General features: G+C 45.9%; 1 protein-coding gene across 2 annotated transcripts in view; it reads left to right on the top strand.

Moving 5' to 3' along the window:
* Positions 1-339: 339 nt before the first annotated feature.
* zgc:158376 (uncharacterized protein LOC100101643 homolog) overlaps positions 340-22,353 on the top strand; it is a 23,010-nt gene continuing 996 nt past the window's right edge. Inside the window, exons 1-10 of one of the 2 annotated variants that reach the window (XM_061224536.1) lie at positions 340-423; positions 10,695-10,880; positions 12,012-12,155; positions 13,373-13,459; positions 13,974-14,156; positions 14,600-14,632; positions 14,937-16,111; positions 20,081-20,244; positions 20,527-20,688; positions 21,204-21,422. In XM_061224536.1, coding sequence (XP_061080520.1) covers positions 10,710-10,880; positions 12,012-12,155; positions 13,373-13,459; positions 13,974-14,156; positions 14,600-14,632; positions 14,937-16,111; positions 20,081-20,244; positions 20,527-20,688; positions 21,204-21,422 — 2,338 coding nt within the window. In that variant the 5' untranslated portion in view covers positions 340-423; positions 10,695-10,709. Of the gene's footprint in view, positions 424-448; positions 1,179-10,694; positions 10,881-12,011; positions 12,156-13,372; positions 13,460-13,973; positions 14,157-14,599; positions 14,633-14,936; positions 16,112-20,080; positions 20,245-20,526; positions 20,689-21,203; positions 21,423-22,353 lie in introns of those variants that run through there. The other variant, XM_061224535.1, reaches the window with a different exon arrangement.

Below are 22,353 nucleotides of genomic sequence, written 5' to 3'. Positions count from 1 at the left end.
GCTGCATCAACAATATCAATTAAATTGTACCACCGAACATAGTCACCAAAAGTATGACAAAACTATCAGTATGCTTGAGATTTTTGTGTATCTACGTATGTCACATGTGTACTTCACAGAGTTCCCACTGCTAAAGCTACTTGTTTACTCTCCGTTTACTAATATAAAACATACTGCGCCCTACAGAAGGGTGTTAGTGTCACAGATTTTGCAATTGCCTCAAAACGCCATGATACCATTGGTAGGAACTGCATGGTTGGGGCGGGGCGAACGAGCGGCTGGGAGTCAAGGGTCAATCTTCTGACTTTTTTTTTTCTTTGTAGTCTTCCAAAAGTCTCATCATTTCTGGAGACAAGGCAGAAATTGGACAAGTGGACATAAGATACTACGTTTCCCAAAAATCCAGGCTCCACGACTGACGAGGTGAAAGGGAGGGGGCGACCCCGTGGCGGCCATAATGCTTTTACCTCCCATTTTTTATTTACTGGGTAGCTATCTATATTTATTTATTTCATTTTTATTCAAGAAAAAATGGAGAACACGAGCTATCAAGATGTTGCACAGAGCGCATGAACGATTAAACGTCTCTTTGGATTGTAGTAGCTAGCCAGCTAGCTAATCATATATAAACCACAACACACACAATAGGAAAGGAGAACAATAGCCACGTTCATCCGTCTGCGAGTTTTTTTGTTTCATTTTGAGCATTTCTCCTGGAATGATGGTGCATCTGCCGCTGAAACACAAGCTGTAGAGTCTCGGTATTTTACGATACAGTGTCTTTAAACCATGTTCAGATTTTCTCTCTCCAGGCACACAAGAGCATGCTAAGACTGAAAAAGAAACCGAACCTGAGGAACCAGTGAATGGCATAAAAATATCACACTGGTGTTGCGCTCAGCTAGCTGGTTAAATACATCCGCCTTGCTAACTCCGTTTACAGTATGTAACAGTTAGCTAGCTCACTCGCTAGCTACCAGCCAACAACCTCTAGCTAACAACATGGAACGCATGTGAACAGTACACACGGGACCCACAATTTTCAGCAAGGAAAGGCTACTGGAGAAAGAACAAGGAAACGACCTATCTTCCATCCCGACAACGCATCCTACAGCTAGCTCGCTAGCTAATATCATTTCTAATGCGCGACCAAGGACTATGCGACTCGGCACCAAGAGGTTAGTAGCTAGCCACTAAATAGCTAGGTTCTGTTATTTGATTGTCTATGTATATTGCATGCTTTACATAGTTTTGGGAGATGCAATGTATAATGAAAATGGAAGAAAGGGGAACTCGTTTTGAGGAGCAGTATGGAGGAGAGATGACTGGTGGGTAGCTAGCCAATGTTAGCCAGCTAAATTGTAAATTGATTGCTAGCTAGTTCTCAATTTAATGCATGTGCGCTAACATTAGCCAGCTAGCATTACATCGCTCTTGCTAGCGTGTCCACAGCTAACTTATTACCATTGCGTATAATCTACTAGTTAGCTATTATTTCATTCTAGCGTTTGAGGATATGTTGAATGTGAAAATATGTAATTTACATAATGATGCATGTAATAGGAACCGCCAAGCTTGCTAATAATATGATGGCCAAAACTGCATTAACGAGAGCGTGTGAGGTTGCGAGCTAGCGATATAGGCAGCACACGAGCAGCAACCTAACAGATCGCCACTGCTTTGAGAAAAGCAGTTTGAATGACCAGCGATTTAGACTGGGAGAAGGAAGGGGGCTGCATGCATTGATTAACCGATAGCCTGGCGATTAATCGAAGTAACTTGCTAATTGGCAGACCACATCCAAGCAAAGCTTCCATTGTAGGCTATTAGTTAGTGACCTCATGGAGGAAGGCCGCCAACTTTTGACGAAAAATGGTGCATTTATTTGGGGTTTGGTAGGCCCATTGAAATGATTTCATCTCTGTTCAATTGCATACCACCCCAAGCCCCGTCCGTACGTCTTGTCTGTCAGTCTTTTTTCTTTTTTTAAATCTACGGCTTTGTCTCTTATTCTCTCGCTGTTTCATTGATTACTGCGAGTCTTCGTAACGTAGCTATCAATTTTTTTTATCAGACTGTTCTACCAGCGCTATTCTCTCTCATACGCTGTTGGCATCTACCATGCCAGTCATTTTAGTATTATTTTCACCATCTTGCATGTACTCCTCGGAATCTCAGAACCACGCCATATAACTTTTGAGTTCGATTTAGGAACATCACCGTTTCCTCAATGTTATGCGTTACTAGCACTGTGTTAGAGGTGCTGATAAAAATAAACGACCAAGCCTACTCCAGCGCTGTGAATTTGTCAGCACTTTCCAGTAAGCTGCACAATTCACCCAAACGATAGGGGTTGTGGCTGTGTGCGTAAAACGTATAAATCATTTGCATATGATGACTGATGCATTTAAATCAAACTGCTCATCAAGTATTTTTTATTTTTTTAAAGCAGGTTTATTTATTGGTGGCTACCCACACAACAATTTTTGTACATAATGTGAAAGGAGGAAACGGTTAAATCCTCCTGCAATTTGATTGGTGTCCTGTGGCAGATTGGCGAGCAGACTGAGAGTGAAGCTATGACTGGAACCCGCCCACAGCTACTGTTCTGTTGTGAGGCAGGCAGCCTCTTTTTATTTAGTGAACACACATCCATATAAAAACAAATGAAAACGGTCGTTATATCTCAGTCCTGTGTCCTCCATTTGATGTCATAAGTGCTAAAGGGCTTTGGACATTCTGTACCCCATTTGTTCTGCAGGATATTTATTGAAACCACTGAGTCAGCAGTACTGTAGCACCAGTGACACCACAGCCCTACTGTCTGGAGCCATTTTGAAGCCATATTCAGCATATTATCTTCGTATTCTTTTGCTTTTTTTCCCTCCACACTAGTCATTTTTCAGCCTTAATTCATTTTCTCAAGGTGAATCGCACCGCTCGGCTGTCTCCATTTTGTTCAGAGGGCGACAAACGGCAACAGCGGTTGAGCAACTTGTCAGTTCAGATTGTTTACGTCAAATAGTTTGTTGGATTTTAAGAGCTCTGCAAAGCTTAAGTGGTGATGAGCACCTGGCCTCAGGGTATATTTTGGCATCTAGCGAGTTGGCTAGCAGTCTAAAGGCAGACCTCTGACTAGCTGGATACTTTTCAAGAAGCCAAGTACAAGCAATGACCACGCAAGCGTGTGTGGTTGGCTGTATTGATCTGTGTCAACCATTTCTGTAAATCATATTTGTTTTTGTCTATTTTGAAATTAAGTGCCCAGTCATATTCTTAGGTCGGTCTTGCTGCAGTGTCCAGACTATTCCGGATCCCGCAGACATGCACGTTTTCTCCTTCGAATGCATTCTACCAGCCACATCTTTTTGCTCTAGTCCTCCAATTGAGCTGCCCATCCATTACATCAATCCAGGGACCCCCACTTTGGCTCAAAGGCATACAGGGGACCCCATCATGAGTTAACGGGCTGAATATTTATTTATAGGGCTGTATTTATTTAAAAAAATAATAAAAATAAGGAAGGTTTCAATTTTCAAATCTCTCTATAGTCATTGCATATCATGGCTAGCCGAGGAGCCTGTACAGTACCTTCAAGCACCACCAGGGATTCGTGAACCCCCATTTGAAAACACAGGCGTTGGAGGACGTGTAGAAAGGATACGAGGATAGGGGAATTAAGGATTCATGTATTGGGCAAATGGAACATCATTGCCTTTTCAAGCGTCAGTTTGAAGCATCGGCGAGTACAGACATGGCGGATGTGCACAGGTGGATCCTTGCTCAAGCATCCTCCGGGAGTCTCCTCACTCCTACAAGAAGCATTTGACAAGTTGGAATATCCTTAAAGGTGGCGTACCGTGGTTGATTTTTTCAGGTCCGTTAAGGACCGAGGCAACAAGGACTGATGAAAACCAACGATTGAAATGAGCCCAGGAAGTTCAGTCTGCCTCTCCCTGTCTGGCTGATTGTAGGCATCCAACAGACCAGAGGGGTCACTGTTGCACACGAGGCGAGGAAATCCCTGCCAATAGACACCAAGGGTGTGTCCTAATACTCAAATAATGCATCCTCCTTTCCTTCGTTTGTCTCCGAGTCGAATATTGGGATGTATCCCAACCCTGAGTCATATGATGTCCCACAATGCACCACCCTGCCGGGCTGCCTGCAAGACCACCAGGGTAATTCCATTTCAATTTGACACAAATACAATTTGAATCCCAATCCAGCCCTGGTTTTCTTTTCTCCCAATTAGTGTTACTATTGGGTGAAAATCTTATACATTATAAAATATATTAAAATCTAGTGCTGGTGAAGACCTATACAGTGATATAAGAACCGTTTTTCTATGACCTACAGTGATGGAGATGGTCATGGAGTCGTGCAAATTAGCACAAACTTTATTAGCCTATATCCTAGATGAGCAATCTGCGACTAGTGTGTTTTCAGTTCCAGGAGTTTCTTTATAAAGCCAAATCGCAAATCTGTGACTATACAATCCAAAAGTGTGTTGAGTTGTCATGGAATTACCCACCAGTCTATTCAGGATTCTACTGTAGACCGTGGGACATCACTGCTCTGAGTATCTGACATCTAACAGCCCCATTAGATACTTCAAACGTATTGGGGTATTTTTTGTTCCCACGTTCTGGCTGCTAATTAACCACCCTGCCTGGCTGTTGACCTTTAGAGAAACAACACTCGCAGGATCCTGAACCTTTTTACTCGGTATAAAAGCTTGCATTGTTTTAAAATGCATTATGTTCCCAAATGCATTATTGGAGTTACCATCGTTTGTTGGCTAGTACAACACACAACTTTTGTGATCGCTTATATTATCAAATCAAATGGCATGATATAGTTTTATGGAGGAAACCCATGTGTTTCCTGAAAATATTATTTTCCTTTAAATGGTGTCCAAAACCAATCCCTCAGTAATGGATAAAAATGTGTTTGTTGCATCTCTGTCTTCCAAGCTCTCCTTTATGTGATTTGGTTGACAGGGTTCAAAAATCTTCCAGGCACTGCCAAATGCCCATTTATGCTGTCAAGACCCGGTTCTAACCTGAGTCCCATTGCAGCCAGGCATGTTGATGACTGCTGCATACCAAAATCAAAAACTTGGTGACCTTTCATTTTGGGAGGTCAACGATTAAGTGGATAATTGGTTTGTTCTTAAGAGGCTTCTTAACCGGACTGATGGATTAGTGATAAATACTTACTTAAAAAAAAAAAGAAGTGAGAGTGTGCAGCTGAAATGTTGGATTCTATTCTGTGCTGCAAGAACATTTTTCAGAGCATTTTTATTCCTAGTGGGGCTATTTTGAAGTTCACATTTTTATCATTCAAATGGTTTTTTTGGCAAAGTTCTTCTTTTTTCACTTACAGTCTTAAGCAATGTCCGAAAAAGTGTTCCAAAAAGAGCTGCGGTATTTAGTACGATAAGTTTAATTTATCATTCATGTGTGAAATTGGTACACTCGGATGGCTTGAAACCCAATGGTCGCATGTGCCTTGAATTTCACGCAGCACTAGCTGTTGATGTCACGATTGATTCGTGATGGCAAAGCTGCTGCTGATTGGTTCCTCTGCTCTTTTCTTTCCCCTTAGGTGTAGCACGCTGACAGAAATGAGCCTTGACAAGGGTTGGTAAAAAAACAAAAAAAACAAACAAAAAAAAAAAACACAATGGGAGTATGTTTACAGAGAAAACAGTCACTTTCTGTCAAGCACCCAAGCAATCCGTTATCAGGTGAACGACCTTTCCTAAGATGAACGGATGATTGTCAAGTCTTTTGTAACCTGATCGACTATCATCTCCCTTTGCTGACAACCTCAATGGACACCCCCCCCCCCCAAGCTTTCATAACATAATACATTTGTTTGATAGTTGGTTTCCTTTGGTCGTCCGAAATCTTATTTGAGTATTATGTTTTATGTTTAGAATTAAGTAGCTTGCTTGCTTGTAGATTATTTATAGTTTTTGAAATCAACTGATCTGGTTGAATAATATTTAGAAAAGAACTTCAATGTAGTTACAATAAAATAGTTTTCTAATTATGAAGAAATGTGATATGAACATGACCTACAATGGGAGCACTGTACAGTGACACACACACACACACACACACACACGCACACACACACACACGCACACACACGCAATTTGCAGATCATCTTTCCACTTCTGTTGGAAAATGGAAACGCATCAATTCCATTGCTGGTTCATCTCTTTTTAGAATGTGGCACCTGCCTCTTCCTGTTGTATGGATCGATAGCATCGCCGTTTAATGAGCACAAGTTTCTGTGTTTTTAGTCCAGGAGTCAGCATGGCTTCTGCCTACGCAGAACTACAGTGGCCAGCTCGCCTTTAAGGTGCTGACCAGGCCTGTTTACTGTAATTCCTGTGGAATACAGTAGCCACTACAGCTTCACCAAAATAGTTGTAAGTTATACTTTATTGAACCCAGTGGGGAATGTGTCCTCTGCATTTGACCCATCCTAGTTACTCAGGAGCAGTGTACAGCCACATACAGCACTGCACAATGTGGGAGGAAACTGGTGTAAACCCACGCGAACCCCAGGGAGAATGTGCAAATTCCACGCAGGGAGGATCTGGCTCGCCGGGATTCAAACCCAGAACCACCTCCTTGCCTGGCAACTGTACCAACCGCTACGCCATCGAGCCACCCGTAAAAAGAACGTCAGCCCCTTCAGTGATGAAATCTTCATGTATTTTTTGAGGATTGAAGAATTTGTAATTATATAATTGACAGGAACACGGAGGGAAGAAAATGTGGAAGGTTATCTAAAATGTCTGACCCTTTTAATGGATTGGCATTTAATTATGTGCGTTTAATGTCCCTGATTTGTTTTTTGTTGTTTTTTTTGGTAAAGTAACAGAGTTCAGTCATTTAGTCTGTGGCAGAATACATCTTGTTGTCTTTGCTAACGGCGACACACGACAGGGGTGCAAAGCTGTTTTCTGTGCTCACTACACATCCAATCTTGTCGTCCTAACATTTATTTGAAATATTCTAACGACCCAGCCGTTTTTTCTGTCCGGAGTGACAGAAAGTCATTCACAGTTTGTCAGGGCCCTAGTGCCCATTTTCCAATTTGCCCTGCCAGTGACTTGGCACTTAATGTGTCCAAAAAAAGAGATGAAATAGAGTTATGAGCCATCAAAGATATCCTGTGATGGTCCTGCTGTGATCAAGGGCGAGGTAGTCAAATTGTTAGATTATTTTCAAGATATTTCGGCGGGTTAACTGTTGACTGAACTAAATTGTCAATCAATTGTCAAATTACAGACAAGGCTCTGGATGTCGTGTGAAAGTGTAGAGCCTGATGCGGTGGCGTAGCGGCACAGAGGCAGCGCTGGAGTACGGCGGTGGTTGGCACTGCTCTTTGTGAAACGATTGGATCGGGCGCGATGTAGCCCGTCTCTCGAACTCACAGAGGACTGATGACGAAGCACGACTAGCCCCCCCAACTGCCAAGGCTTATTCATAGATTGTTTTTGTCAGGATTTTTCTTTTAGTCCAGCACTATTTCACCATAGTCTTCAATCAAGACGTCTACGTAGAAGCAGGTGTCTTACTGCTGGGGCCTGCACCCACACCATCCCTTTCGCATGAGATTGGACGCCCCTGCTTTGTGACGTTGCAGAGTCAAACTGGTGTGGTCCAGGCTATGTCTAAGCGACTCTTATTTATGTAAATTGTATTTTCTTTTTACATATAATATTTTTCTTTTTATTTGTTTTACAGTTGACATAGTTCAGTGTCATCAAAATTCAAGCCATTTTTCTGAACCGTTTCAGTTCTCTGAGCGTATTTTCCTCCAGGTATGTTTTATACATTTTAACGGTTTTCCTTATCCGATGGACTGTATTAATCGTCAGTGTAATTGATAGGATATGCTCATGAACATGGTCATTAGTGACGGCTCTAGCTGACAGGCCCTAGCTGACAGGCCCTAGCTGACGGGCCCTAGCTGACGGGCCCTTGGGAAAGTGTGCCCTGTCATCGCACGTCCGCGGGGTGATCTCCGGTGAGGGGGGCGAGGTCCGTGTCTCATGTAGCCTTCAGTGTTTCACATGCGGTGTGGCGGCTACACGCCTCTTTCCCTCCAGGCGACTGTTGAGAAAACACCCAAAATGGCTGCTGAAACCAGCTTTGCACTTTCCCAATGGTTTCATCGTCGGCTTCTCCTTTTATGGTTTCCGCAAATCACATTCCTCAAGTACTAAGAACTGCTGGTTTTCCCACCCTCACTTTACCTGGGAGTGAAGACGGTGACAAATCAGTAGCACTCATTGTTCAGTTAATCGTATGGCCTGGGAGGAGAGAGAACCAGGACTGGGTTTGGATTTGTGGGCCAGATTTGAATATCTGTGGTCTACTGCATCCAGTATTTTGCTGGCAGATGCGCTATATTGCTTACTTTCTCTTTTGCGCATTGAACTCTATTATCCAGAGTGATGTGTAAATGCATGTGTACAGGTTTAGGTGTGTGTTTCTTTTATTTTATTTTTTTAGCTTTTCAGTGCTATGCTCTTTGACATTCAGTCTTTGTCTAAAACAGACCGGCAGGCACATTCATTCTGTGCAGGGTGACGACATATTTTTGAGATATGTATAAGATGCAAGAGCTCATTTCCAAATTTGAATTGAACACACGGCTTGTCGCTAATCCCTCCTGACCTGCGGAAGCTATGGTAAACGGGCAAGCTAGAGCGCAATCTGTTTGAAATCGTTTGCCTTTTTTTGTTGTGTGTGTGTGTTTTAACATCCTCCTTGCATTTTCCTTTAGAAAGTTAGTAATAATTTTGTTGCCACCAAATTGCTTCTTTTTATTTTAGTTTTTTGCTGAACATTCTCTTCCTCTATAGCGTATAGTTGCTGAAAAGCGCTGAAACTTCGGTAGTGCATGTCTCCCCTGAACAGTTCTAACTCCATAAAGGATCAAGTACTGAGAGTAATTTCAGGCTGCCATCTTGGAAAGTGTCAGTCGCGAAAGCGCAGTAACACTGAGGGAGTTCCACATGAATAAACCTGTAATTCATCCAGATTCACCATAACATGAGATGGGTCGACTGAGGAAAGCAGGTGTTAATTTTGGTTTGTACCCTCAAAATCAGAGCTGCCCAACCATGTTCCTGGAGATGTACAGATCTACTTACTCAGAACGGTTGGGCGTTAAGGGATCATCAAATCGCGGCCCTCGAGTACCGAGAACCCCTGGTTTTCCGCCCTCCCTTTACCTGGGAGTCGGATGTGATGGTCTGGCCAAGCAGTAGCAGTAATTGTTCAGTTAATTACCCAGGAGGAAAGAAAACCAGGGCTGCATTTGGATTCGAGGGCCGGATTTGATGGTCCCTGATGTAGACCGTGCACCGAACGAGATGCTGGCACAAGCCAGGCAGAGGCGAGTGACCTGGATTTTGATTCAAGGGTCGGATTTTATGATTCCTGATGTGGCCTATAACTTACTAGGCCTGCATCCGTTTGTTTGTGCATACCTCCAGCAAACGATCGACGGCTGTAGTTCTTCTCAGTAGGCCGAGGTTGTGAAATGCTTTGTTGGATGTCTGAACACGGTTTGCAACTCTGCGTTACTGAGAGCTTCTGATAGTTTGTTCCATCGGCAGTGGCCAAGCAGTTCCAGTCCAGTTGTAGGCAAACAAGAATTCCTTCTGTGAGCTCTGGGCGGGGTTGAAAATAATCGAGGTTTATGCGTTTCTGTTCACTGTATGAATGTCCCGCAGCACAAATCCTTTTCCCAAAATGTCAAGTGAACAGCACAGTTTATTTTGGCAGGAGGACCTAGAAGTGCTGCAGTGGCTTTTTAAGGAAGGCATTTTAAACTCCTCAGAATGTGTTTAATGGAGAGGGGGGTGGGGGGGGGTCAACTAAAGAATGTTCTCTATTTGAATTGTGGTTCACTTGATATTCAACCTCTTTACAAGATTGTGTATTGGGCAGTTGTTGAACACTATACTGGCCTTATATTGGTCTGTTAAAATGGACATTACAGGCGTTTCTCACTAGCCTATATGGTAGAGTTCCCCAAACTGCTTTGCTCGCCTGGCTTCTTGGGTCTGAATTGGTTTCTGGGTATTATCCAGAAGAATTAGTTCACTCACTGGTTAACTTGTTGTAGAGGTAAACTTTCAGGCAAGGTATGAGGCATTTTTGACTGACTTATGACCACGGCCCTGGTAGAGCATGGAGGAGGTAGATTTTGGGTGGTATGTGGCTCCGCCCAGCTGATTGGGCAACATGTGACTCCACCTCTTTCCCCACAGCTGATTGAGCATTGTGACTCCACCTCTTTCTGCAGCTGATTTGGTGTTGTGACTCAGCTGATTGGATTAGGAATGCCTCTCTCTGCAGCTGATTGAGTGTTATGTGACACCGCCTCTGCCCTCGTGTGATTGGGTGTTGTGACTGCCTCTCTCTCTGCAGCTGATTGAGTGTTGTGACTCCGCCTCTGCCCTCGTGTGATTGGGCGTTATGTGATTCTGCCTCTCTCTGCAGCTGATTGAGTGTTATGTGACTCCGCCTCTGCCCTCGTGTGATTGGGCGTTATGTGATTCTGCCTCTCTCTGCAGCTGATTGAGTGTTATGTGACTCCGCCTCTGCCCTCGTGTGATTGGCCGGTGTGTGACTCTGCCTCTCTGCCCACAGCTGATTGGATCAGGGATGTCGGGCAGTAAGGCTCTTGGGGGAGCGCGGCGGCGGCGGACCAGGTGTCGCCGCTGTCAGGCCTGCATGCGCACAGAGTGCGGGGAGTGCCACTTCTGCAAGGACATGAAGAAGTTCGGAGGCCCCGGGAGGATGAAGCAGTCCTGCCTGCTCCGCCAGTGCACTGCGGTGAGTCCTGCGGGCGGGGCAGGCTGACCGGCGAGGGTCCCTGAACGGGGCGCTCCTCCGACCCGGAGACCTGGAGAGTCTCTTGGTGCTCCGTGCTGAAAACGCACTGAAATGCACTGTGTGGAAAAATGTATGCAATGTGGGACAATATAGAAAACGGCCATTGCTGTATCGGAAATCCTTTGGCTGCCCCAAGTCTTCAGGTGAAACAAAATGGCTGCCGTGTTCATGAATTTGCATATTTAGCAGATGACACTGTTGGTTCAAATGACATGGATGTGGGTAAATGACAGTTTGCAGAGGGAAGTATCAGCTTATGCCAAGGGCCGGTTTGGCTGCCAGGTAACATGAGAACACAAACAGAAGGAAGTTGCCTATTCAGGCTTTGGCGAAGCTCAAGCACTGTAACCAGGCTTGGACTTTTGAATTCAAAGGGTGTCCACTGCTTTAACCCTGCTGAGCAATCCCATACATCAATAACTTAGCACTGTGTGTCTGGGGGAAAAAAAACCCTCTTGTACTTCCCAATGCAAATGTACCATCAGCTAATTTATGCCAATGTCCTCTTGTTCTGTTTGCAGAACCTGAAATAGCTTGAATCAATTTTATTGATCCCTTAAATTTTTAAAAACCTCAATCAAACTCCCCTCACAGAGGGCTTACTCTCAGGAGGCGAACACAAGGGCAGGTAAAATAAGAAAGGTGTCCAGATGTCTTTCTGTGCTCTGTGGCATGAGGTACAAGTGGGCAGGTTACGCCACAGATACCCGTGTGTCTCTCAAACTCACATTCTGGAAAGATTCACATTCTGGGAAGCTGACCAAATGCATAGGTTCACCAAGTGCTGTGATTATTTATGTAGTATGATGAGCTATATAAATAATCACAGCAAGGATAACGGATAACCACTAGCAGTGAAATATAGGGCCAGTTTCACTGACACAGATTAAGCCTAGTCCTTGACTAAGTTCAATTTTGAGGAGACAAAACCTCTATATACAAAACTCAATTTAGTCCAAGATGAAGCTTAATGTCTGTGAAACTGGCCCAACCCTGCTTCACAACCCTGGTATTGGCTTACCCCTAATATAGCACAATATAGCGCTAACTGTGACCCTACCCCTCCTGTAGCCTGTGCTTCCACACACAGCCGTGTGTCTGTCCTGTGGAGAGGCGGGAAAGGAGGACACCGTGGACAGCGAGGAGGAGAAGTTCAGCCTGTCTCTCATGGAGTGCACCATCTGCAACGAGATCATTCACCCGGGCTGTCTCAAGGTCTGTCTCTGTCTCTGTCTCTGCGTGTGTGTGTGTACTCTGTCCGTCTGTCCTGTCTAACAATTAGTCTGTGTGTCTTTCTGAGGAAAGGTCCGTTTGCGTGCGGTGCTTTCAGTCTGTCCCTCTGTATACAGTTCTGTCCGTGTGGTTTTGTCTTTACTTCTGTCTGTTGTGCATAATGTCTGCCCATCTGACTAAGATGCGTCTGTTATTGTCTGTCTGTCTGTAAAGCTCTGTCTATGTTTGCACTGAGCAATATATCCCTCATATAAAATATATCACCTCATCCCTCTGCTTGTTTTTATATGTCATATACATGCCATGACATGTTCAAATCAGACATTTTGAGTGCAGTCTGTTTTGGTGTGTACACATGCTCTCTCCCTCCCACTCTCTCCTGCCTCATCTGGCACGGCCCTGCTGCTGCTAATGCACAGTCATACCGTACACGAACCTGCCTCCTTCTGGGACATTCAACTCTGTTACTGCTGACACAACTTTCCCCTCGCCCTTTCTCAAGCTCTCTGAAACAGGGATGTCAGTGTCAGATTTCCAGGGCGTGATAACTGTCCCAGAAAATACCACAGTTGCTTGGTTTCCTGGTCTTATGTTGTTTTTAAGCTCTTATAAATTTCCTTGTGTACGACAAGGATCTAGATTCTTTTTTTAAAACCTTGGTATGTAGAGGAACTAGTCTCCCCCAATGACATCCCATTTTTCAACTTTACCCCTGAAACGGGACAGGGCTCATTCAACAGTCGACGTGCACTATTGTGTAATGTTTTTCTCAGTGCGTTTACAGAAGATGAGATTATCGATTTCTTTGGTTTGAAATGCTAACAACGGTTGTATTACAATTGCAGTGTATTTCAGCTGTCAAAGTGAGCTGGGGGGAGTAGCCCATGTTTTTACAGAAGGGGGAAAACCAATTGGGTGGAAAATCTGGATCAGAATTCCCTGACCCTGGAAAAAGGTGGCCGTTACACTCCTGGAAATCGGTGGGGGGAAAAAATCATGAATCAGTCGATCAATCAATAAATCAATTGCTCAAACATTACGGTATCATTCTTGGGTAGTTGGTTTTGTAGATTTATAACTACACACAGGACTACACACAAATAATAATTCATAAAAAATTCAAGAGAAATTGTGCTTATGTTCCTGGTCGTTGCTGTTTGATATGCAGGCTGGTTTTCATACTTTTGCGTTTCTTCCAGATGGGTAAAGCCGAGGGGATCATAAACGATGAAATACCCAACTGCTGGGAGTGTCCCAAATGTCATAAGGAAGGCAAGACCAGCAAGGTGAGGCTGAGAACACTACAACTCCCATGATGCTCTGCAAAGCACTGGAGCAGGTGGAGGGAGGGGGAAATGTGATGCCCATTGAGATGCATGAGAGTCGGAGACAGTCTACTGATTCCTATTGGAGTGGCTGAGTGGTGTGTAAAGCCAATACATAGAGGCTGCCATGATTGCCTTTTTTTATTTTTTTATTTTTATACACCAGAGCACGTGCACTGGGTATCTAAACGTGAAGGGATTAATAGATTTGAAAAACGTCTGGATATTTGGGTCAGTGTGAAGAAGTTTTAGAATTTAAAAGTACTGGCAAAAATACTATACTATCACTTCACCAGGGTTAAGATACAGTTTTGAATGGATTTCAATATTGGAAATGTGCCTTTTGGCATCTGGGACTCCATAAACTGCAATACCTCCGGTAACCACTGGAGTTGTTGTCTGAGCTTCTGGGCGAATGTGAATCCCTGGTCCACTGTTGATACCCTCTTCCCCCCCCCCCTCCCACCCCCCTCAGGACCAGGCCGACGGCTCAGGGAAGCGGCGGATGGATAACGGCGAGGTGGGGCGGTGGAAGCTGACAGACGACCCCCCTCCCAACAAAAAGAAGACCCCCTCGTCTGAGGACGGGGGCAGGCAGGACGGCCACAAGCGCAGGAAGGAGAAGGAGCTTCCTCAGGACAGCGGGCCCAAAAAGAAGGTCAGGGGCCCGGCTCCTTTCCGTTTCCGCTCTGTCAATCCGGGCAAATTTTGTGATTGCCGTTTTTTTTGAAGGAATGCGACCGAAAGCGCATACTAGCGTATTATTTTGGTAACTAAAATAGGATGTTAACATTTTTTGTCGGTACGAAACCATTGTATGCATAAAATGGTATGTGAAAAATACCTGGGTGCCCTACTAAATCCGGTGAAATATTGTAGTATGCAGACACCGTTCTGGCATGTGTGTCTGACAGTACTTGAATTGACTGACTGATAGTATGCATATATAGTGTGCAGTAAGTAGTATGCTATTTTAGTTTTCTTTAATTGAATAGTTGATGTGCCTAATCAATTGAAGCAAAATTGATTTGACCCCTGACCCTGAAAAGGAGACGAGGCATGTGAACAAAAGGTTCTGAGATCTGTCTCTCTGTCTCTCAGATGAAAGGAGGCAAAGAAAAGCACTTGAAAAAGGTACTTCTGTCTGTTTATAGATTTTAAAAAGCTTATTTGACAGTGTAATTTGGATGTGTGTAAATAGATTGTGGGTGTGTGCATATAATGAACTATTCTAATTTCATGTGGGTTTTAACAAACATCTAGAATGTTTTTGGATGTTATTCTATATTAATGTAGCTGGTGCTTTTATGAAGAATGACTTGCAGTGTATGTAAAGACTAACGGCATTTACTGGAGTTATGCAAGCCTGAGATTTGAATGTAGGCCGGTGTGTTGCTGTGGCTTAATGGTATTTTTTAAATGTGTGTGTTTGTTAAAGAAACAGAAGATGAACTCTTCGGACGCGGGGGGCTTCATCGGGTCCAACTCATCCTCCGGCTCGGGCCAGGGGTCCGGAGGGGCGGGCGGGGCGTCGTCCCAGCCCAACGCGGCGGCGCCCAGCCAGCCGGCCGACCAGCGCTCGCACCAGCGCGAGAAGCTGGAGCGCTTCAAGCGCATGTGCCAGCTCCTGGAGCGCGTGCAGGAGTCCAGCTCCTCCAGCTCCTCCAGCTCCGAGTCCGACTCCGCCTCCGACTCCCGCTCCAGCTCGGAGAACTGCGGCAGCTCGGAGCCCGCCTCCCCCTCCCCCGCCCCCTACGGCGGCCGGGGCGCCACGGCGGCGGCCGCCAGCGCCCGCGAACGCAACCGCGAGCGGTACCGGCGCCTGGCCGAGCTGGGCTTCAGCGCCAGCGACGACTCGGACCCGGACGGGCCGGGAGAGGACGAGGAGGGCGAGGGCGGGGCCGAGGGTGGGGCCGAGAGGCCCGGGCGCAGGGCCGACGCCCAGTCCCGCGGCCGCAAGCCGCCGCCCGCCGAGGAGGGCGAGGACAAGGAGGAGGAGCGGGGGAGGAAACCGCCCCTCTCGCCCCCACCCTCGCCCCTCTCCTCCACCTCGCCCTCCTCCACCCACACGGGCCTCATCCTGGAGGGGGGCGGCGGGGGGTCGGGGAAGCACAGCAACGGGGGGTCCGAGACCCGGAACGGGCGCACGCGGGCGGGGGCGGGCCAGGAGAGGAACATGGTGGGGGGAGGGTCCAACCACCGGCGCAGCAAGGGCGCCAGCCGCGGGAGCAAGCTGCACGGGGGCCGCCAAACGCAGCAGCGCAGCACCAACGGAGGCGGGGGCCCGACCGCCAACTCCACCACGAACTCGTCCACCGAGAGCCCCACGGGGGCCGCCGCCTCCCCCCACCCTCACCCCCACCCGTCCCGGCTGGCCTCCCGCTCCCAGCTCCTCAAACGCAGCCCCCCCGCCGTGCCCTCGCCCCCCCGGCCCGTGCAGATGGAGAGGCACCTGGTGCGGCCCCCGCCTGCCTGCCCCGAGCCCCACTGCCTCCCCCTGGACTGTGGGGCGTCGCACGTCATGCAGCGGGACGTGTGGCTCCGAGTCTTCCAACATCTCAGCCAGAGGGAGCTGTGCGTCTGCATGCGCGTGTGCCGGACCTGGAGCCGCTGGTGAGTCTCTCCACCGCGTAGCGTAACGTAGCGTAACGTGGCGTAATGTGGCGTAACGTAGCGTGCCGTAGCCTAGCATAGCCTAGCGTAGCGTGGCATAACGTGGCGTAGCGTGCCGTAGCGTAACGTGGTGTAGCCTAGCGTAACCTGGCGTAGCCTAGCGTAACGTGGCGTAGCCTAGCGTAACGTGGCGTAGCCTAGCGTAACGTGGCGTAGCCTAGCGTAACGTTGCGTAGCGTAACGTAGCATGCCGTAGCGTAGCGTGGCGCAGCGTGTTCGCAGGTTAGCCGTGGTGCCATAGTGCAGCCGAATCCTGAACTTCCTACGCTGCCTATGCTGTTATTGACACCTGGCAGTCTAGTAGAGTGTAGTTTTTGTTGAATATGCTAACATTTATTTTGGTGCGTTGAGTCGTAAGCGTGATGCTTTTCCTGAAATATAGCCTTCCCTTGTTAAATTGTCAGTTAACTGTGGTGCTTGTTTTTTGTGAATGTTGACCGAGAAGTTCAGAGGTGCACAACTTTTTCAGGGATGATTGAGAGGTATCAGTTTCTGTATGGTTGCGAACCCAAGTACAATTATTTGTGACCGCGAACCATTCATAACATCACATAATACCAATACCTGGTATGACATTGCATCACCAGTGCTGTGCAAAATTCCCCTTACTAGCTAATGTGTTGGCCTAGCTAGCTTGTGATGTAAAAAGAAAGAAACCCCCCACACACTGCTGTTCAATGTTTCCATTTATGGAACTATATACAAGTTGGACACCTGATCTGATGCAGACCTGAGGGTCGATGTGTTTATATAGTCTGATGAATGCGAGCATTGAAGAGTCATTTTTCATTCTAGATTTCAATTCCCCGATAATTCCAGCACCTCCTAAAAAACTGGGATGCGTGTATGTTTTTAGTTTTTTAGGTTTTTTTTGTTTCTCCCCCCCCCCCCCCCCCCCCTCTATTTAGATAGCTTACTAGCCACTATCGTAGATGGTGTATTCTCTTGCTAGTTAGCTGGCTATCTATTGGCTAGTATAGCCTTTTTTTAAAGTAGCAATATAATAGTAATAACATTTTATTTAATAGCAGAAGGACTTAGCTAGTGCTAGCTAGTTCTCTAACCATATTGGCCGCAGTGTTTTCCAGCTTTAAGATTCAGATTAGCACAGGATTCCACCGGATTTCTCCTAGCAGTTGCCAAGGTAATCATCGCCTGTTTATTTACCAGTGTAGAATCCTGATGTCCACGGAGTTCCAGCTATTTTAAGCGAATGCCGACCATTCTTTTTAAACAGAAGGGCCTTTTCAGATTAATTAGCCGTTTTTTTTTTTTTTTTTTTTTTAATCTGCCACTATCATCATCAATGTTAATCCACTTGGCTCATTATTAAATCTTGGGTTAAACTCCAGGTCTTCTTTTAACGTCGTTGAATCTGAAATAGGATGACATTACTGATGTCCCTTTTCATGTCGACTGCTCTACCAAACTGTGTGGTTTCATTGACTTTCTATTCAGCAGGGTTTCGGTTGAAACATGAACCATCATTCCATCACCAAGGAAATGCCCCTATTGTTGTAATCATTAACTTGGCCATTTTTTCAGAAACATGAAGCAAAATGACACTATTTGGCAAATTTCTTTATTGATGGTTTATGAAATGAGTTGGGTGCTGTTTGCTTTAAAACGCTTATCGAAGCTTAAATTCCCAGCTCTGCGTTCTTGGAACAATTCTGGTTTTCACACCCTGCCATCTTACTCTTCGGTGCAGTCCTGAAATCAGTCTAACCTTTTAGATTTGTTTTAATGTTTTGTTATAGATTTTAATTAATGCTGAATACACTGGACAATTCTGACAATTTGTAGATGGGGCCTCGTGTATGTGTCGTCAGTGTTTCCATTTGCTTTCAATAATAAAGAAAGCCAATTTTAATAGTAGCTTTTGTTCAGTCCGTCCATTTCATTTATTCTGTGACAGTTTGTCATCTTGCTGTGCCCTTGGATACATTCGTAAAATCCTGACCGTAAGAACACATGCTGCTTCTGCATCTTTGTTGATTAAAACTGATTCTGTATCCCACTTGTGTGATTCACTCATCAAATATGCGAATCACTTCAAAAATCTACATTGAAAACAATGGAGTTATTGAAAGGAAAACGCCGTGCTATTGATATTTATGTGAATATGGTAAAACTGCAATTTTGTTCACTGTGTATACTGGAATATGTAAATTCCATCTCCGCTTTGTCTTTCGAATGCCACAAGTGTGTCCCAGTCTCTTTCCGTGCATATTGGTTTTGTCAACAGCTAAATTATGGGTTTTGCAAGAAAGGAGACATTTGAAAAGCTTCCTTGCAGTAGGGATGATTTTGGTCTTGCAGTCTGGCTCCAGCAGGTTTTCTTCTGCATTATTTACTGGCAAAGAATCGCAAAACAAATTGTTTAGTCGTGGCTCTTCAGGTTAAGAAACTGACCTATGGTTTAGTAGCAAAGTGCATGCCTGGGATCTCACATTGGAGTGTTGGGCTGGTAGTGCCACACTGGGGAGTTCTTGACAAGTGTTGACGTCCATCCATCCATCCATCCATTATCTGAACCCGCTTATCCTGATCAGGGTCGCAGGGGGGCTGGAGCCTATCCCAGCATACATTGGGCGAAAGGCAGGAATACACCCTGGACAGGTCGCCAGTCCATCACAGGGCACACACACCATTCACTCACACACTCATACCTACGGACAATTTAGACTCTCCAATCAGCCTAACGTGCATGTCTTTGGACTGTGGGAGGAAACCGGAGTACCCGGAGGAAACCCACGCAGACACGGGGAGAACATGCAAACTCCACACAGAGAGGCCCCGGCCGACGGGGATTCGAACCCAGGACCTCCTTGCTGTGAGGCGGCAGTGCTACCCACTGCACCATCCGTGCCGCCCTAAGTGTTGACGTGAGAGGCCAAATTCTCAAAGATTTTGGTCTTTTCCTTACAACATTGTAGACCTCGAAATATCACATTTCGTGCCACCTAGCAAACTTCAAAATGTTGGGTATGACCCTCAAATTTTCACACATTCTATATCTTATTATCTTCCAACACACAGAAAATGTGGGGCAACCTCCTGGAGTTGGTATGGAATGGCTAGGCTACTGCAACATCGGCTCAGTGTAACTCTTGGATATCTGGGATGCGTCTATTCCTAGCTTAGCCAATTGCTGCTTTAGGCTGTTGTAATTCAGTGAATCGTTATCAATCCAGTTATCACTCCCGTAACACAGTGGGGAAAATTTCATTGTTGCTCGTTGATACAAATAAGTTGTCTATAGTGATGCCTGGTGGGGCTTCGGTCCAGGGTGTATTTGTTTGACACTCAAAGTCTTTGGTTATTCTGAGACGTGGAGGAACAATCTCTCCTCGGTACATCTTTGCCCCTGGGTTTGTTGTGCCCTTGAAATGAAACGTTCCCCGGAACACGCTGCCTTACGATCATCAAATCTCACAAGGGATCTTGTTTCTTCTCTGTAGCGATGTTTAAAGGCTAAAAATGGCCCAGTGCAACTTGTTTTTGGGACAGTGACCTCCATGTGAATGTGAACGTGCGGGTATGTGGAATAAGGATGGGTTACACTGTGTAATGCTTGTTTTACGGCGGGGATAATCAGATCACGGCCCTGGAGGGCCGACAACTGCAGGTTTTCCACCATCCCTTTACCTGGAAGTCAGGTGTGAAATCAGTCTGGCCAATCTGTAGCACTAATTATTTTGTCAAATAACTGGGAGAAACGAAAACCAGGGACAGATTTGATTATCCCTGTTTTACAGGGTTGTCAGGTAGAGAGTACAGTTACAACGGCCAAATCTTTTTCTTCGTGTTAATATTATGTGCTTTTGTGCTCTCATGCAGGCTGAACATTTGCCCCTCTGATTTGTATATTTCCTCATTAAAATTTGTATTCCTTCCCTCCCCCAGGTGCTGTGACAAAAGATTGTGGACTCAGATTGACCTGAGTGGGCAGCGCTCGATCACCCCTCCAATGCTGAGTGGTATAATCCGGCGGCAGCCCATCTCATTAGATCTGGGCTGTACCAACATCTCCAAGAAGCAGCTCATGTGGCTGATCAATCGCTTACAGGGTAGGTCACCCTCCCAGTGTGACTGATGTGTGTGTACATTGCAGTCCATAAGTATTTGGACAGCCTGTCAGTAATTAGCTCTCTCCTTGTTGGTGTCTGGAGCACAGTTTGTCAGTAATCATCTTGTCAGGAGCATTTGGGGGTTAGGTGTCTTGCTCAGGGACGCTGACACACCCAGGGCGAGGATCGCACTGGCAATCCTTCGACTGCCAGACGACTGCTCTTAACGCCTGAGCCAGTGCCGCCCTCGTTAGCAGTGTGTCAGTAATCTTCTCCCCCCAGGTCTGCAGGAGCTGAATGTTTCGGGGTGCCCCTGGTCCTGCGTGTCGGCACTGTGCCAGGCGACCTGTCCCTGCCTACGCCTCCTGGACCTCAGCAGGGTGGAGGACCTGAAGGACTCCAACCTGAGGGAGCTGCTGGCGCCCCCTGCTGACACACGTGCAGGTCTGCAGTGGCGTACACTGTGCAGCCATTTCACTAACACAGGGATCTCTGACTGTGTACACCGCCCAGCTATTTCACTAACACAGGGATCTCTGACTGTACACCACCCAGCTATTTCACTAACACAGGGATCTCAGATTGTGTACACTGCAACCAGAGTTCTGTTCTGTCTCCAAATGTTTCTACAAAAAGAGATTGAAAAAAAAATAAAAAAATAAAATAAAAGCCTTGAGTGACATTTCTTGATGCCTCTATTTGTTGCATCAGCGTGTGCCAGTGGCATTCCAATGGCGTGTTTTTTACACACATGGATCGGTCTCATCCTGCTGTTCCGTAAATGTCTCGTAAATCAACAACAGATAAAATTATGATTAAAGCATAATACTGTGGGGGGGATTTCTTATTTGTTTTTGCCAGTTCCATTTTGTGATAATTAGAGGTTGTCGCACGTGATGCTGGCAATGATGCCATTTAGCATCTTTTAAGAGCCCCCCCCCTCTTTTGCCCTCCCTCAGGTCACAGCGAGAGCCGTGGAAGGTTCCAGAATGTGACGGAGCTGCGTCTCGCCGGGCTGGAAGTGACGGACACGTCGTCCCGCCTCCTGGTGCGCTACCTACCCCACCTGACCAAGCTGGACCTCAGTCAGTGCTGCAATGTCACCGACCAGACGGTCCAGATGCTGACCTCTCCCATCTCCCCACTGCGCGACGGCCTCACACACATCAATCTGGCAGGTGAGACGCACTCTCGCACACACACACCTCTCCCATCTCCCATCTCCCCTCTGCACGACAGCCTCACACACACGCATACACACACAGTACTTTGTTAGGTAGACCTGCACACCAACTTGATAATGCAAATATTTAATCAGCCAATCATGTGGCAGCAACTAAAATCATAAAAGCATGCAGACATGGTCAAGAGGATAAGTTCTTGTTCATACCAAAGAATGGGGAAGAAATGTGATCTAAGTGACTTTGACCGTGGAATGTTCGTTGGTGCCAGACAGGGTGGTTTGGGTGTCTCAAACTGCTGATCTACTGGGATTTTCACACACAACAGAGAAACTTGCGTAACTCTAGAGTTTGCAGAGAATGGTGCAAAAAAACTAAAACCTCCATGTGCAACAGTCCTGTGGACGTAAATACCTTGTTAATGAGAGAGGTTATGACTGAGAATGGCCAGACTGGTCAAAGCTGACAGGAAGGTGACAGTAAAGGAAATAACCACACATTACAACAGTGGTATGCAGAAGAGCATCTCTGAACACACAACGCGTGGAGCGCATGGAATCTCACAGGGAACGACAACTACCACGATGAATTGTTCAAAGATATAACTGATTATTTCTTTATTTTTATATAAAGTGGTCATTGAGTGTACATTTTGTTACCTTATCAAACTCTGTTTCCTGTTGAGTTGTTGCTTTCGCTTTCGCATGTCCCCTTTCACACATCTAAACCTGTAAATGTTCTGCCAGTTTCCTGTGTCAGTCGTGCGTGAACTAGAGCAGGATACTATATTCTGTGAACACTCTCCGAAATAATGGTACAGTAGAGGTACATTTTAGTTCTTTAAAGGGCAAATTTGTCAAATGTACCCTGAAAGTACAGTCCTGGTTCATTTAGGTACTAATAAGTTCTAACTTAAGACGGTCCGGCC

The sequence above is a fragment of the Conger conger genome, chromosome 16 (assembly GCF_963514075.1).
Source record: "Conger conger chromosome 16, fConCon1.1, whole genome shotgun sequence".
Taxonomy (NCBI): Eukaryota; Metazoa; Chordata; class Actinopteri; order Anguilliformes; family Congridae; genus Conger; species Conger conger.
Note: the sequence above shows the minus strand (reverse complement) of the source record. Positions and strands in the feature narration are given on the sequence as shown.